Source organism: Vigna angularis, chromosome 1 (assembly GCF_016808095.1).
Source record: "Vigna angularis cultivar LongXiaoDou No.4 chromosome 1, ASM1680809v1, whole genome shotgun sequence".
NCBI lineage: Eukaryota > Viridiplantae > Streptophyta > Magnoliopsida > Fabales > Fabaceae > Vigna > Vigna angularis.
The window spans coordinates 45,228,765-45,246,874 of record NC_068970.1 but is presented as its reverse complement, the minus strand read 5'-3'; the positions used below and the strand labels follow the sequence as shown (position 1 = coordinate 45,246,874).

Below are 18,110 nucleotides of genomic sequence, written 5' to 3'. Positions count from 1 at the left end.
AAATCTTAGATGGCATGCAGATGAGAGAAAAATTGACGGGCTGCTTCGTCATCCAGCTGATTCAAAGCAATGGAAAAATATTGATCGACAATTCCCCGAATTTGGTAAAGAGTGTAGAAATCTTAGGCTTGCTTTAGCCACTGATGGAATGAACCCATTTGGTAATCTGAGTACCAATCACAGTTGTTGGCCAGTTATATTGATAATTTACAACTTATCTCCTGCATTGTGCATGAAGAGGAAGTACATGATGTTGTCTATGATGATATCTGGTCCAAAGCAGCCTGGAAATGACATAGATGTTTATCTAAGCCCACTAGTTGAAGACTTGAAGGTTTTGTGGGTTGACGGGGTTGAAATATTTGATGCATTCGCTTCAGAGACTTTTATGATGCGTGCAATGTTATTTTGCACCATTAATGACTTTCCTGCTTATGGTAATTTGTCAGGATACAGTGTCAAGGGTCATAAAGCGTGTCCTATATGTGAAGAAAACACTGCAGCTCATCAATTGAAACATGGAAGAAAGACGGTGTATCTGCGTCATCGGAGATTTCTAAAACGTAATCATCCATATCGAAGGTTAAAAAAAGCATTCAATGGAGATCAAGAGAGGGACGAAGCACCAAATCCACTTACTGGCCTTGAAGTTCTTCAAAAAGTTAATAAAATACATCATGTATTTGGGAAAACATCGAAGAAGTCATCTGTAACGACCCCTTGGAAGAAGAAATCAATATTCTTTGATCTTCCATATTGGTCAAAGTTAGATGTTCGACATTGCATAGATGTGATGCATGTAGAAAAGAATGTGTGTGATAGCTTGATTGGTACATTACTCAACATTCAGGGAAAGACAAAAGATGGAGTGAATGCTCGTTTGGATTTGGTTGACATGAATATCCGAGAAGAGTTGGCACCGAAGGAGATTGGTAAACGTACTTATTTGCCCCCTGCATGTTACACAATGTCTAGACAAGAGAAGATAAGTTTTTGTGTATGTTTAAAGAGTATCAAAGTACCACAAGGATACTCTTCAAATATGAAGAGTTTAGTGTCAATGCAGGACTTAAAGCTTGTTGGCATGAAGTCTCACGATTGTCACGTCTTAATGCAACAGTTGTTACCGGTGGCTATTCGTGGAATTTTGCCCAAAAATGTTAGGCACACCATAAACAGGTTGTGTTCATTTTTCTCGTCAATATGTAGTAAAGCCATCGATCCTACAAAGTTAGATGAACTTCAAGGCGAGATTGTTATCATCTTGTGTCAACTAGAGATGTTTTTCCCTCCATCTTTTTTTGACATCATGGTACATTTACTTGTTCATTTGGTTAGAGAAATCAAGTTGTGCGGACCGGTATACTTAAGATGGATGTATCCTATTGAGCGTTATATGAAGATTTTGAAAGGGTACGTTAAAAATCCATATCATCCTGAAGGTTCGATGATTGAAAGGTATATTGCTGAAGAAAGTATCGAGTTTTGTTCAGATTACATGACATCAACGAATCCAATAGGAGTTCCTCGCACAGCATGGTTGAATAAATTTTCTACAAGTAAAAGCATCCGAGGTGTCAATGTGGTGACAAAAGATCGCGAAGAATTGTTGCAAGCGCATCTTTATATATTGAACAACACAGATGAGGTGATCCCTTTTTTGGAAGCACACAAAGCCATTGTTAAGAATAAAAATCCAAGACAATCAGAGAAATGGCAATTGATGGAGCATAACAAAACATTTATGTCTTGGTTCAAATCTGAAATTGACAAAGAGCCACATTCTTCTGAAACTTTATTGTGGCTTGCAAATGGTTTGAAGTTTGATGTCGTGTGTTGTACAGGTTATGAAGTCAATAATTGCACATTCTATACGAAGACTTTGGATGATAAAAGCACAGTACAAAATAGTGGAGTCAGTTTAGAAGCTGAGTCACTTCAATTTTCCACATCAAAAGATCAATCTCCTGTACTTGGATCAATGAGATATTATGGTATAATAGAAGAGATATGGGAGGTTGATTACACCAAGTTTTCCATTCCATTGTTCAAGTGTAAGTGGTTTGACAATAAGAGTGGTGTGAAAATAGATGACTCAGGTATGACACTGGTTGATTTTCGCAAGGTGGGTTATCGAGACGAACCGTTTATCATGGTACATCAACCATCTCAAGTTTTTTATGTCAAAGATCCTTCGTCTGACCATTGGTATGTTGCTCTTCAAGGCAAAAAACAAATTGAAGTTAACGAAGACAATCTAATTAATATTGATATTGCTGACAACCATTCATTTCAAACTACAACAAAGTTGGATGACCAATCTGTAGTTGACGATGATGTACATGCAATTCGGTCAGATCATGATGAGGGAATATACATATGATGAATCCATATCTTTATGTATGAATTTTCAATTTCTGTACTATTACATGTTTTGTTAATTTATATGATATTACATAAGTCTTGAAAGAAAATTTAATGTTGTTATTTATTTTGACAGATATATGGCTGATCATCCACATTCTTCAGGGGATGAGGCTCCCCCACCCAGATCCACTAGAGGACCCACTAGGATGAAACAACTATTAATCAGGAAAAATAGTGGTGAAAGAACTCCGGTGAATGTGAATGTCACCACGGGTGTGGCAACTGGCCCCCATGCAGATGACTTCCGATCATACCTTGGAGTAGTGGCACGTAATAAGATTAGCATTCTCATTCCATCTTTTGATCATGTGTCCGAGGGTGATCGGAACATTATTTGGCAAGATATATTGGTAAGTTAGTTAATAGCATTTGAATTATAATTTGTTTATATTGATAATTTTGTACTAATACAACTTTATTATGTTTTTTTCAGATGACATTTGACATTCCAAATGTCCCAACACTTAGAAATAAGTGTTTGTCAACTGTTGCAGAAAATTTCAGAAACTTTAAAAGCAAGTTGACATCAAGGTACATCTTTGGACACCTTAAACATAAAACTCCATGTAATGCATATAAGTCCATTGATGAGGAGACTTGGCGGGTTTTTAAAGAGAGTCGGATGTCAGAGGAATGGCAGGTTAGTGTAGTTCATATTATTCAATTCCTCATTAACAAATATATATCATATGAACTCATTAATTAATGTGTATGTGACAGGAAATTAGAAGCAAAGCACAAGGAACAAGTGCTAAGAACAAAAACCCCCACCTATTATCTCGTGGTGGGTATAGGAAGCTTGAGGAGAAAATCCTCAAGCAAAAGGCAGATGCTATACCACCATCTCAGAGTGGTAGCCCTCCTCAGCCTCCTTCTCCACCGTCTAGACATGAGAAATGGAAGTTGGCCCGTATGCGACCATCGGGCACCTACTCTTCCGACACTGCACGAGAGATTTCTGAAAAAATTGTAAGTTATCACTGTTCCTAAAATAATGAATATTGTCATTATACATACTACATTAAACTATTTAAAGAATAATGGTGTTTTGTAATGTTACAGGACGCCTTGGTTGAGCAGAGCTCCCAAGGCCAATTCACTCCAGAGGGTCGCCAGGATATTCTTGCTGCTGCAATTGGACGACCTGAGCACCCTGGACGTGTACGTGCTGCAGGTCCTGGAGTAGGCATTACGGATTATTTTGGGAGCTCTTCTCGTCAGCCTTCATATTCGTACAGCGATACACAAAGGATGACAGAAGAGATCACAAAAAAGGTCCGACATGACCTTATGCAGGAGATCAGGGCCGAGGTGAGGGCTGAATTCCAGATGCTCTACCAGGAGCAGTTTCAGAGCATGCGCCCGATGCAGTCTCCTATAGAGGAACATGTGGTCCCTCCCCCTCCCACAGGTAAACTTAATAAACATTTATGTGCAATTATTTCTATCTCTTGTATAATCTAACATTTACTCTGACAGGGAGAAGCGGCAAAGGAAGTTGTTCCGCATCAGCCATCCCAGAGGATGACATGGACGATGGTAGTCCATGTCTGCTATACATTTTAGAAGAAGATGAGATGGTGCTGGTAGCTCGTGGAACAGAGTTTAGGTCAGCGACTGTATGTCATGGTATGCAACTATTAGAGGATGAGGTGAAGGTATCAGTGGATGAAATGATCATGCCAGATGCCTCGGTTCCACTGTCCACGGAAGAGATTTTCACTGTGGAACAAGCATATAAGTCGTTTATCACTTGGCCTAAATTTTTGGTTAAACCAGTTTCTGACCCCTCGGTATGAAATTCTTCTTTACACTTCTCAATTTTAAAGGTTTTTGATGTCAAAACTTATCTTATCTTTTCATGTAACAACAGACGCAGGAACAACAGAAGATTCCTCTATCTGAGGATGACCCTCTTTCTTCATTGCATCTACTTGCTGACATCCTTGATGATAAGCCTTTGGAGGTTCAGTATGATGCTAATGTATTTGGGCATGGCTCTGAGGTCCCAATATACCTTAATAGCCAAGATGTCCGTGAGCTTGCGTCGGGAACACAAGAGTTGAATATTTCAATTATTCAACTATGGACGATGTAAGTCTATGACCAATTATTTATATATAAAATTGATTTATATATCAAGTATCCTTATATCAAAGTTAATTTTTGATTTCAGGTATATGTCTGGGGTCACTAATAAGTTGGGGCGTTCTGATGATTATGGATTCATTGATCCCCAAGACATTCATGAATCAAATGATTTTGATCATATCAACACGAGAATGATAAGCAGTTTTCGAAGGGGCAAGAAAATATACTTTTTGCCTTATATATCCGGGTAAGTGAACTTTGTTAACATAATAATGTTCCATATGTGATTTTAATATTTAATAGTTACGTTATTATGAATTTCAGGCGCCATTGGCAACTTCTTGTTATGTCTGTGCAAGACAACTATGCTTTGTGGTTCTGCTCATTGCACAGGCCTCCTCCCACACAACTCAGACAAGCAATTGATTGGTAAGAACCTCAATGTTTGGACTTTCTTTGTTATATAACTCAATGCTAAAACATTTTTTTATATACAGTTCTATTCCAGCAAGTATGATGATGGACGGGAGGTCAATTGTTAAGAGTAGAAAGATTGCTTGGATTTCTCTCAAGGTTTGACATATGCTAAAGTCATACTTTGTTATAATTGTTTTATAACAAATGTTATTCACTAACTATTATCAACTGTGATGATATATTGTAGTGTAACAGACAAAATGGGTCATATGAGTGTGGATACTATGTAATGTATTGGATGACCCATATTGTTCGTTCTCACATCACAAGAAGCTGGGAAACGGTAATATTTAACTTTAACAAATTTTGATTTTTTAACAAATGTTGAATTCATATACACTAATTAAAATGAATTGTCTTTTGCAGAGATTCAAGACTACTACACCAGTTCCTGAGAAGTCACTACTATTCATTAGGAACGCTGCTGCGAAGTATATAGTTAGATTATACAATAGCTCTTAGATTTAGATTTAAACAATGCATTTGATTAGATAGAATTTTCTTAGACTCTCTACTTTATTTGATGTTGAAATACATTTGAACAGGTGTTTGTTATGTTGAAATTGAATTTCTGTAAATGTTTTTATATGCAGGTCTGTTTTTGTGGTAGTGGATATCACAAAAACAGACCTGCTATTTTAAAAAACTGCAGGGGAATATGCCGCGGTTCTCACCACAACCGCGGCATATAAGGGGAATATGCCGCGGTTCTAACCACAACCGCGGCATATAGTGCTTCGTTTTTTTTTTAAAAACGAGACATATGGCCGCGGTTTTGACACTAACCGCGGCATACTCGTCGGCCTATATGCCGCGGTTTAACCGCGGCATATAGTGCATTTTTTAATTTTTTTTTTAATTTTTTTTTAAAAAAAAATGAATTTAGGCAGCGGTTCCCTAGACAACCGCGGCATATTCCTCAGACTATATACCGCGGTTCGAACCGCGGCATAAAGTGTCTGACTTACTATCGCGGCTGAATATGCCGCGGTTCGTGAACCGCGACGTATAGTGAAAATCAACCGCGGTAAAAGCCCCTCGCTGCACTAGTGATGTCTGCTATACATTTTAGATGATACCAGGACAATGCTGGTATCTCGTGGAACAGTGTTTCAGGCAGCGACTATTGTTCATGGTATGGAGCTATCAGAGGATGAGGTGAAGGTCTCATTAGACGACATTATCATACCAAATGTCTCAGTTTCTCTGTCCATAGATGAGATTTTCACTGTGGCACAAGCATTCCAGTCTTTTATCGCTTGACCTAAACACTTGGTTGGTTCGGTTTCTGACCCCCTGGTATGGAATTCTACTTTACACTTCTCAATTTTAAAGTTTACATGTTATTGATGTCAAAACTTATCTTATTTTTTCATGTAACAACAAACGCATGCACAGGAGAAGATTCGTTTATTTAAGGACGATCCTCTTGGTGCATTGCAGCAACTTGCTGACATCATTGCAAATAAGCCTTTGGAGGTTGAATATGATGCTAATGTATTTGGGAAAGGCTCTGAGGTCCCAATATACCTGCATAGCCAAGATGTCAAAGAGCTTGTGTCGAGAACAGAAGAGTTGAATATTACATTAATTCAACTTTGGATGATGTAACTCTATGAGCAGTTATTTATATAAAATTGATTTATATATCAAGTATACTTATATCAAAGGTAATTGTTGATTTTAGGTATATGTTTGTTGTCAGTAACAACTTGGGGTACAATGATGTCTATGGGTTCATTGATCCCCAAGTCATTCACGAAACAAATGATTTTGATGAGATCACAACATATCTCACAAGCAGATTTGCAAGCGGGAAGAACATACATTTTATTCCTTTTATATCTGGGTAAGTGAACTTTGTTAACATAACAAAGTTTCATATGTGATTTTAATATATAATAATTAAGTTATTATGAATTTTAGGCGCCATTGGCAACTACTTGTTATTTCTGTACAGGAGAGCTATGCTTTGTGGTTCTGCTCATTGCACAAGTCTCCTCCCAAACATCTCAGACAAGCAATTGATTGGTAAGAACCTCAATGTTTGGACTTTCTTTGTTATATAAATGAATGCTAAAACCTTTTTTTTATATATAGTTCTATTTCAACAAGTATGATGTTGGTTGGGAGATCAATTGCTAATAGTAGAAAGCTTGCATGGATTGGTATCAAGGTTTGACATATGCTAAAGTCATACTTTCTTATAGTTGTTTTGTTTTAATGATTTCCACTAACTATTTACAACTACGATGATATATTATAGTGTAACAGACAAAATGGGTCATATGAGTGCGGATACTACGTAATGTATTGGATGACACACATTATCCGTGCCTATATCATAAGAGGATGAGAAACGGTAATATTTAGATTTAATGAATTTTGTTTTTCTCTATCATTTGGAATTCTTATACACTAATTAATATCATGTGTCTTGTGCAGAGATTCAAGACTCCTACTCCAATTCTTGAGAAGCCACTAACATTCCTGAGAAAAGCAATTGCAAAACATTTAGTTAGATTATATAATAGTTCATAGTTATTAGATTTAAAATACATTAGAACATGTTGATTTATAGTTATTAGACTTTGTACATTATGTGATGTAAATATTGACTATTGTGTTGAATCTGTTGATTTTGTGTTGTTATGATATTGTTTGATATGCAAGTCTGTTTTTGTGATAATGGATATCAAAAAAATTGACATGCTGTTAAAAAAATTTGCAGGAGAATAGACCTCGGTTATTTGCAAATCCAAGGCCAAAGGTTACACGAAAATTTAAAAAAAACCAAGGTTTTGGCCACGGTTCAAGCAAGAACCGCTGTCATATCCCAAGGTTATTTCCTCGGTTCAACCGAGGTAATAACCCCTTCCCCCACCTTTTTTTTTATCTTCTTTACTACTTCAGTTTCTAAGAACCGATGCAATAGCCTTCAAGGTATTACCGTGGTTGGAACCGCGGCCTAAAGTGCCAGACCTTTTTATCTCGTCTGTATATGTCGCGGTTCTAAAACCGAAACGTATATTAAAAAACAACCGTAGTCGTTTCCCTTCACTATACTAGTGATTTATTTAAAATTTATATAAAAAAAGTATAAAATTATTAGGTAGTTTTAAGTATTATTATTTTTTTGGTGTTTTAATTTTAAAGTTTATTAGTTTATTTTTTTGATTTTATAATCTAATTATATATGTTTAATTTATTCTATAGTTTTTAATTTTGTTATAAAATAAATTGTTGTGGGGTGCGAAAGAGAGAAAAAGGACAATGAAAAATGAATTCCAAAACTGAGGAAGAAGAATATGTATGTGTGTATGTGAAAGAAGAAAACAAGAAGGACACATGAAATCTAAGGAAAGACGAAGTTTGTATGCATGAAGAGGAAATGTGGATGTTGAAGAGAGCAAGAATGAAATCTGATAGTTTGAAAACGTGAGAGAGAAACCCTAAAGTTGAACTAAAACTATTTAAGAATCTTTGACTCGATTCTTTTTGGTTTTCTATAAATTAAAAATAATTTTAATTAAAAGTAAAATTGACATTTTTTTTGAGTTTAGAAGTGTAGGGTGAAAGAGTTGGAGGAGTAGAGTGAAACATCCCTAACATATGGGTAAAGAACGTCGCCAAGTACTTAAATTTGGTTGGATATGCATACATAAACATGTCTTTTGTTCCATCTTCAAGAATTTTTCCTCAGCAAATTTAACACTATTTGAAAAATACTTTTTTAAAATCTTCTTCTGAAATTCTTTGATTTACCAGTTCTTCCTTCCATCATTTGTAGTATTCTTATCCACAAATATTCTGCTTAACCAGGTAATAGGTGAGAGACAAACATCATCTTCCTTTCATTGGAGCAAACAATCACTCTACAGATAGAGATTGATATAAATAAAATAAATGAAAAATAATATAATACCTTTATTTAGAATTTTTAAAATATAATTTTTTTTAAATCAAACCACGTAATTTATTTAATTTTTTTCTTCTTCATCTATTTCTTTTGGATCAAATAAAAATTAAAATACGTTGAGAGAATAAATTTTTAGTGTACAAATTATGTTTCCTTAAAAGCATTTACAAACTTCTCGTTTCAATGCTTTTTCTTATCTTCTTTTTGTTTCAAGAGACTAAATTTTACAAAATTCACTATGTCACATTTTTTAATATATAGACAACTATTATCTTTTTTTTGAAATTAATATTAAAAATACAATTAATGATTTAAAAAAAATGTCTTTTATCTTTTAAGATTTCACTCTTAGTTTTAAAACTTTCACCCTATCGCAATAACATGTTCCTACCTATAATTTCTTATAAAACTGCAACTCAAATTTAAAACCTCTATTAAGATATTTACTTTTGAAAATAATCTATTGCAAAATTAGTATAATAACATGGTTACCAATTGTAGTGGTAAAATTAGTTAACTTCTCCTGTTTATTCTGACTTGACTAAAATTAAAATTTTAACTAGTTAAACTTTATCTTTTACTAGATATACACAAGCTTTATTTTTTTTATCCAAGTTGAAAAGGTCAATTTATTTTCAATGAGATATTTTAAGAATTTTTTTATCAATAATAAAAAATATATTAATAAAAAATATTTGAGGTGTTCTAATTCTTGTAAAAATATACATATAAAACAAGATTCACACTACAAAAATTATATTTTATACAAGGGGTATTTTCCGGCGGTTGGAAAAACCTCCAAAACATTCCAACAGTTTTAATAACAAACAGCAACTATGTTTGAACTTTTTTTTTTAATTTAAAAAATTTCAGCGATTTTTATGAATATCTGTAATAAATTAGTCAAAATTTGTAATTAAATTTTCATCCACCCATTTCATAAAGTATTTTTCCAGGTTTAACAATAGCTACCCAATATTCGGGAAATCCTTTTCCTGAACCCATACATGTTTCAGTAGGTTTTTCGATAGAAACTAAGAAAAGAAACAAATCTATTCATCGAACAAAAGGAGAGAGAGTGAAAACTTTCGGATAAATCAATGCAATTAGGAGGATTCGATGAAAGGACATCAATTCAAATCCTGGATTTTCGAATTGAGAGAAATATTAAGAGAAATCAAGAATTCTCGCTATTTCTTAGATTCATGGACCCAATTAAATTTAGCGGGATTTTTCATTCATATTTTCTTCCATCAAGAGAGTTTTATAAAACTCTTGGAATCGACACTGACACTGAGAGACGAAAGCTAGGAATATTCTTTTCAATTATAAACGATGGAATCGTCCATTTCGATATATAAAAAATAATGAATTTGAAAACATTGTAAAAAATGAAATTTCAGAATTTTTTTTTCAGTCTCTCAAAACCCTATTTATCAACTTTTGAAAAACGTATCCACAAAATTTATCAACTTTTGAAAAACTGATGGAAACATAATTCGCGCCATCATTTTCAGTCTCTCGAAACCCTATTTTCTCCATCTTCTCCACCGTTCCTGTCATACCTCGTTTTCCATCTTCTCCACTGTGGCTGTCGTTCCCCAACATTATTTTCTCCTTCGTCACGCCTTTGCATCTTCTCCACTATAACTCTCGTTTCCAACCCTAATTTTGCCTTCACTGCTAGTTCATTTGGCATTTTGCATCTTCTGAAAACGCACCCAACCCTAGTTTTGTCTTCACAGCTGGTTCATTTGGCATTTTGCGTCTTCCGAAAATGCAGAAAAGGTGAAAAAACATCGTTTAGATCCTAATATTAGTGTTCCCCACTTCTCTTTTCCATCCAGAAATCTTGTTGCACAAGTGAGGAAAAAGTGGTTGCTTTGGACACTTCTTTCGTCGTTCTGTGGTATGCCATCCCTTCCCAGGTGCTTTATGTTTGTTCTTGCAGTGTTTGATCCATTTTTTAGATTCATAAATGTGATTTTTGGGTGTTGAGTTGGGTGCGTTGTGAGACCTGAATGGATTTTGACATTTTGGGGTATTTTGGTGATATTGTAATGATATTTTAAGTCGTAAGGTGTTTGTAAAATTGCTCCAGTGAAAAAACACATTTAACCTAAACATCTGACACATTTCTTATTTTATCTTCTTGATGCTTTACGAATCATCATTTCAATGATTTATTTATGCAAGTGCAACACTATCTCATTTCTCTCTGAATCATGGACACATTTTACTTCTTTGTATCAAGCTTTGTGTTTAGTGTTAATAAAGATGATGATTAACAGGTTGGTGTAGTTGTCTATGAAATATATAGCTTTGGTAAATTTGAATTAATGCTTAATTTTCCTAATTAATATGGAATGCAGGAAAGTGAATCCCTTCGAAGTTAGGTCAGTGTTACTAAGTTCACATGCAGGGCTATATCATACTATTTACTATTGAAAAATTGAAACACTCCATTGTTGCATATACGATTTCGTTTCAATAACAAATTGAATTTACGTAACAGCTGAATTTCGTTGTGAATATTCCCTTCGAGCTCGCATGCTGCTGAAAATTTGGCCTGTATGACATGAGTCACATACTCTGCCGAAATATTAAATTTAAAAATGATATTTTGCAGCTTCAACATGACTCTGTCACAACACTAATACCCCACATGTGAGTATTATTGTGTCAGTTTAGAAATGGTATTATATTATGTTGTTTCTTCTTTTTGGCATGACACAATATGCATTTTGTCTCCTGGAAATCTAAACAACGAACTTTGTCTCTAATATTTTATGAATCAAGTTAACATTCTAAATTTCATCATCCTACATGTATGTTCTATAAGACCTTTTATCTGTATTTGTTACCTCTTTACCAGTGGCAATTTTTTAACATTTTCAAGTATTTCTTTCATTAGTCTTTTTTCTTGTATTTGTGATACATTTGTTCGTAGGTGCCTCTTTCCTTAGTGACATCAACAACTGATATCTTGAAGAGCCTCTACCTTGACAAGTCAATAATTGATGGCTTGAAGATACTCTATCGTCAGAAGTTGAAGCCGTTAGAATTCCTTTCTGATGATTTTGTTATTATGTTCAATGTTTTCTCAGCTTTAAACATATACATCAATTTGGCTTCTAAATCAATGCAATATTCAACATCTTGGAAGATGCTATGAATCACAACACTGTTATTTCTTGCAGTGTTGGAGTGCCACTCATGTACAGTCTTTTCTTAGTAATCCTTTAAAACATAGTTTTTCCTTTTCTTAGTAATCCTTTATCTTTTAACTGGGAAATGGTACTAATGTACAGTCTGGATTTGACGAGAAAACTGTTCCTGGAAATACTGTTGTTGTCTAAGCAGACCTGTCATTTAGTGGCCTTAAAACTTTTGGCACAACATTTTTGTCAAAATTTGTGTGTTCACAAATGCCTCATCCGATAAGTTGATCTATATTTGTTCAAAATATTTACAAGATTTTCTTTTATGGCATTTGTGCTTGACTCTTTCAATTGTCCAAAGCTACTAGAACAGATCACATTTGTTGACACTCTTGGAGTTTTGTTTGGAGAAAAGCAAAGGACACAACGGGCATATGATTTTACGGGCGTGACATCTTTGTTTGTTGCCAAGTGTGATTTGATACTTTTATTGTTAAATCCTCACAAACTTGACATTAGTGATGAGTTCAATAATGTGATATCATCCTTACGGGGACATGATGACAAAATCCGATTAGTTTTGAACAAGGCAGACCAAGTTGGTATCCAACAAGTAAGAGCTTGAATGGTCACACTTATGTTTTTTATCTTTAGAATCTTTCACAACCTACTCAAGTGAAATCTAACCTATATTTATCGCTTTCCTATAGTTGATGAGGGTTTATGGCGCCTTAATGTGGTCACTTGGGAAGGTGCTGAAGACACATGAAGTAATGCGTGTGTATATTGGGTATGTCGCATCATTTATGTATATAATATATTTATACTTTTCTCTCAATGTTCAAATGTTGTCTTTGTTATAGATAGCTAGGGAGAGACTACTTGTTGCTACAATTGTAAGGTTTTTTAGATTGTTTTGTATTATCATGAAGTTGTTTGTGTTAGTGCCATTTTAGCTCTAGAAGATTTTTTCCATACAACCACCCCTATGTTCTATGCAACATATACGTAATGAAATAGCTGAATTTTTGTTTCCTTGTTTATTAGATTGACATGGGCTCATTTTCTCATAATCAACCTTCTTTTGCAGCTCCTTCAATGAAATGCCTGTAAATGATGCTGCCATTGGTCCACTTGGTAAGGAACTATTTGAAAAGGAACAAGATGATCTTCTTTCGGATCTGAAAGATATACCAAAAGCAACTTATGATCGAAGAGTGAGTTATTTCACCACTTTTTTATCATAAAAGTTGTTTTCAACTAAAATTAGAGTACTCAGGTTGTGTTTTCAACTATATTAGGTTTGTCAGATTGATGTGTATAGCAAAAATTTTACGGGGTCTTTGTGCACTCTGTATTTAATATTGAAAAATTGAAACACTCCATTGCTGCATATATGATTTCGTTTCTCTGTGGGACTAAAGGTAATACTATTGATTTCATTAGTTGGAAACTTAAGTTTTCACACATATATTTGTAAAATCTGTGATGTAGAAAACCTTAAAATCTGTTCATAATTTTCTCTTAGGTTTTTATTTTTGTAAAATATTTCACTTTCAAGGTTTCTTTCTGAGAGGTGTGTTACCAATAAGGAGTATTGGTAAATCTTGAAGAAATTTGTTTTGATGATGCTACAAGAAGTTTTAGTTGAAGAAGATATTAGAATTAGTTAAAAGCAATTTGTAGAAATTAAATGTAGTAGGAAATTCTTGTAAACCTTGTAAACCTTGTAAACTTGCATTTTTAACTGCAATAATCGATTATGATTAAGCAATAATCGATTATCACAAGTCTTACTTGAATAATCGATTATCACTTCATATAATCGATTATCACATTTTTGAAAACCTGTAACGGACTTGAATAATCGATTATCACTTACAATAATCGATTATTCATGGCAGTTGGGAGCTGATCTTTGGCACTCAGTGTACTTGGCTATATATTTTGTTTTGGAGAAATTAGAATACAACGTTGTTGAACAGAAGCTCTAGCAGAATACTGTTTGTCAGAGGAAGTTCTCAGAAGCTATAGTTCAAGTTCCCTTGCTTGGTCTCGTGAACAGGAGAGGCTCGCGTTTCGTGTGTCGATTGTCGGAGCAAGCTCTCTTCGAGTTAGCAAGGTGCTCTGCCTGGTCTCGTGAATAGGAGAAGCTCGCGTTTCGTTTGTCGATAGTCGGAGCGGTTCTCTTCGAGTTGGCAGAGTGTTCTTCTTCTGGTTCGTTCGTCGAAGGAAGGTTTATTTATCTGCTTTATTAACTATTTGTTGTAATCTGTGAAACATCTTTTTAGTGGAATTGTTAATCACTTTTTATAGTGATTAACGACTGGATGTAGCTTCTGTTGAATCGAACCAGTATAAAAATTACTCGTGTGATTTTCTATTCCCTACACTCTTTATTTTTTACGCATATCAACTGTTCGATAAATTTTCTGAAAGAAAATTATTTTTACAAATTTATCTTAAAAAGGTGACCGAACACGCTTTCCACTCTCTTTCAAGTTTTTAATTCCGCTGCGTGACTCTATAACGGTACCGATTGTTCCAACAATTGGTATCAGAGCTTGCTTTGATAGTTTTTCAAAATTTGCGAAAATGGCTGGTCACAATCAAAACCATGTATATGCTGAGGGTGCTTCCATTAACAGACCTCCATTATTTACTGGTGATAACTATGCTTTTTGGAAAGTTAGAATGGAGATTTTTATGGGGTCTGTTGATAGAGGCATCTGGGAAGCTGTACAAAATGGTCCATATATTCCTAAAAATACGGTTGATGGTGTGGAAGTAGAAAAATCATATTTTGTCTGGACTGTTGAGGAAAATAGAATATCCCAATTTGATATTAAGGCTCGGAATATAATTTTATCTGCACTAACCATTGATGATTTTTTCAAAGTATCTGTTTATAAAAGTGCTCAGGAAATGTGGAAATTTTTAAGAGTCACTCATGATGAAGTATCGAATGTGGCTAAGTTGACTTGTTCGAATTCATGCTCTACATCAAATTCCTTAAGCTCAAGAGATTCAAATGAGCAAGAAAATCTATGCTTGATGGCCAACGTTAAATCATCTGACAGCCAAATCTTGAAGAAAAAGAAGGACTATCAAGGTTCTTCTTCAAGTTTCAAATGTTATGGATGTGGTGAAAGAGGCCATCTGAAAGCTGACTGTTCAAGCAACAAAAGAAGTAAAGAAAGAAAAGAAAAGAAAGTTCACAAGAAAAAGAAGGTTCACATTGCTTGGGTTGATAATGACTCAAGTAGTTCAAGTGATTCTGTTGAAGAAACAAACTTATGTTTGACAACTAATGTTGATGACACTGCAAGCCAAGTAAGTTGTTCTAATTCTGAATCTAGTGAATTTGATTTTCAAAAAGCTTTTCTTGAATTGCTTGATGAATCTGAAAAATTGAATGTTGCTCATAAAAATTTGAAAAAGGAATTTAAACAATTGCAAATTAAGTATGATAATGCATTAGATGAGGAAGTCATATTAAGAAACAAAGTTAGTAATCTTGAAACAAAATTGTCTGAATCTAATTCAAATGAAAAACCTGTTGAGTGTTTATCTTGTAAAAGTCACATGTTTGACATTGACATATTGGAAAATTTACTTTCTAAAGAAATCAAGCCTATCTCACATGTTCAAAATGTTTTTAGGAAGAGCAATCTTAGAAATATAAACATGCATCTTCATAAAAAGTCTAAAGTTAAGAGAACTCGTAGAGTTTGGGTTGAGAAAGGGACTTTTGTGAAAAACAAGGTGCATGATGTTTGTTGTTTTTATTGTATGAAAAAGGGACATACTTCTAACAAATGTAGAATTAAACATTTTGATGTTCCAAATGGAAAATATGCTTGGATTCCTGTTATAAAGTAAATTGTCTCTAACCTCAAAGGACCCAAATGAGATTATGGGGACCAAAACTCTATTGTTTTTACTTTGCAGGTTAAGTTTTCAAAAGGATAAGAGAGCTCTATGGTATTATACTCTTTGAAGTGATGCTACAAACCAGGATGTAACTCCATCAAGTGGTATCCAAAAGCCTTCATTCAAGCACCAAGTATTTGAGCTAAGTGTTGTTTAAACTGTGATGTTACATCTTGTTTTTATTTAATCTTCCATTATTTGATTATTGTTATATTCATTTAAATGAGTTGGTTGATAGATTTTCATTGGCATTTTTAGATAATTAAGTTATTTGATGATTGAATTGGCATTTCCGTTTCAAAGATGTTTTCTGTGGAGATCTATTTATATGCATTCCATATGAGCTATGATTTACTCCGCATAAAGCTTGATTTCAAATTGTGAAAATCACTGTAGAATAGTCTTTAAAAGCAGTTGTCGGAACTGCATTTCCTTGTTTGAGTCAATTTTCCAGTTTTAAATTCTGGTTTGCCAATATTTCATGGATAAAATCCATTGAACCAAGATAAACAATGTTATTGAATTAAATCTGATTACTGCATATTGTTGCTTTAATTTTTATATATGTTGTTTTATATGCAGAGTTGAATTCATTGGGTTGAACAGATTGGGATATGAGAGTGCATGAATCATAGTTGTTGTTTTGAAAGTTGTAAATTGTGTTGTCAAAGTTATTTTTTTTTACTGATTGTGCTAGCTGAAATGCTTTCATGTCAAACCTGTAGCAGCTGTGATCATTTCCATTTAAGCTACTGTTGCATTCATTTTAGTTTATAAATTGGTTGCTTAATCATTGATATCTTAATTGTTTGAAAAGTGGTTGTTGATTTCGTGGGTTAATTGAGTATGCTAAAAACTAAATTTGAATTGCATATTTAAGGAGGTATCTTTACTTTATGAACTTAGAAGAGAGTTAGGAGTGTTAGACTTATCTTAGAATCAAAATCTATGCAAATTTTTGCATTTTTCGTAAACTTAATGCTTCATAATCGATTATCACTAAGTTATAATCGATTATTCATGCATCAAATTCAATTCTGGAAAATCTTGAGCAGATAATCGATTATCATTATGCATAATCGATTATCATGCAATTCTGGGAAGTAATTATTGAACTGATAATCGATTATCACGAGCCATAATCGATTATCACGCTGACAGTTTCAAAAATAGAGCCGTTGGAGCATCCCATAACGGCTATAAACGACCATAAACGGCTAGTTTGTCCATTTTTCTTATAAATAGCCCCCCATAATCGATTATTAGACACTCCTTTGCACCTAAATACTGCTGAAATCAAATCTAGAGCTCAAATCTTCTTCATTTCTCCTTACCTTCTCAAAATCTCATTTTCCCATTCTTCCTCCATGGCTGACTCAAGAAGGCACCGTCGCAGAACAGCTGGAGCCTCCTCTTCTTCTCAACCACGTCTTGCAAACATAGATGGATGGATTTCAGATCAAGGAAAACACGCAGACTTTGTTAATTCTTGGCAAGAAAGGAAGATCATGGCGGTAAAGTTTATTCGTCTTGACTTTTTCCGCTTCTATGGCTTTCAATTTCCAAACACTTTTGCTGAGCAGGGGTTAACGCATCTGTTAGAACAAAAAGGCTGCATTTATCCTGATCTGATAAGAGTCTTCTACTTCAACTTGCGCTATCGAGATGGGATAATATCTACTAAGGTCAAGGGAGTACGCATCATTTTAGATGATGACATATGGACCAATGTTGCTCAACTTCCCATCTGGGATGATGCTGTCAAAGTCCACTTAGGACTTGAAGATTTCAACAGGATGATGACTTTTCAATCCTTCCTACGTCATCCTGAACGACAAACAAATAGAAGGCAATTACTGGTTGGAGGTTTTAAAGTTGAAGAAAGGATGATCCACTACTTGATTGTCTGGATTTTATGTCCTAGAGCAACCAACCATGCTCAATGCTCTGAGCAGGATTTACTTCTATTGTATGGGATTCTAAATCACATACACATCGACTGGCCTGCTCTCATTGCTGACACAATGGTAAAAGCCAAGAAATCCCATTCATATCAACTTCCCTATGCTCTTCTTATCTCTAGGTTTTTAGAATTCAAAGGT

At 34.4% G+C, this 18,110-nt stretch overlaps 1 protein-coding gene and 1 pseudogene across 1 annotated transcript; both read left to right on the top strand.

Moving 5' to 3' along the window:
• The first annotated feature begins 3,156 nt into the window (after nt 1-3,156).
• Nucleotides 3,157-5,529, top strand: LOC128195060 (uncharacterized). The gene is made up of 9 exons (XM_052872096.1): nt 3,157-3,396; nt 3,490-3,838; nt 3,907-4,220; nt 4,301-4,521; nt 4,604-4,765; nt 4,843-4,947; nt 5,016-5,091; nt 5,183-5,278; nt 5,362-5,529. The coding sequence occupies exons 1-9, from the start codon at nt 3,340-3,342 to the stop codon at nt 5,455-5,457; spliced, it is 1,476 nt and encodes a 491-aa protein (XP_052728056.1). The 5' UTR covers nt 3,157-3,339; the 3' UTR covers nt 5,458-5,529.
• A 552-nt stretch (nt 5,530-6,081) lies between these two features.
• On the top strand, nt 6,082-13,451 carry LOC108347850 (uncharacterized; annotated as a pseudogene).
• The last annotated feature ends 4,659 nt before the right edge of the window (nt 13,452-18,110 follow it).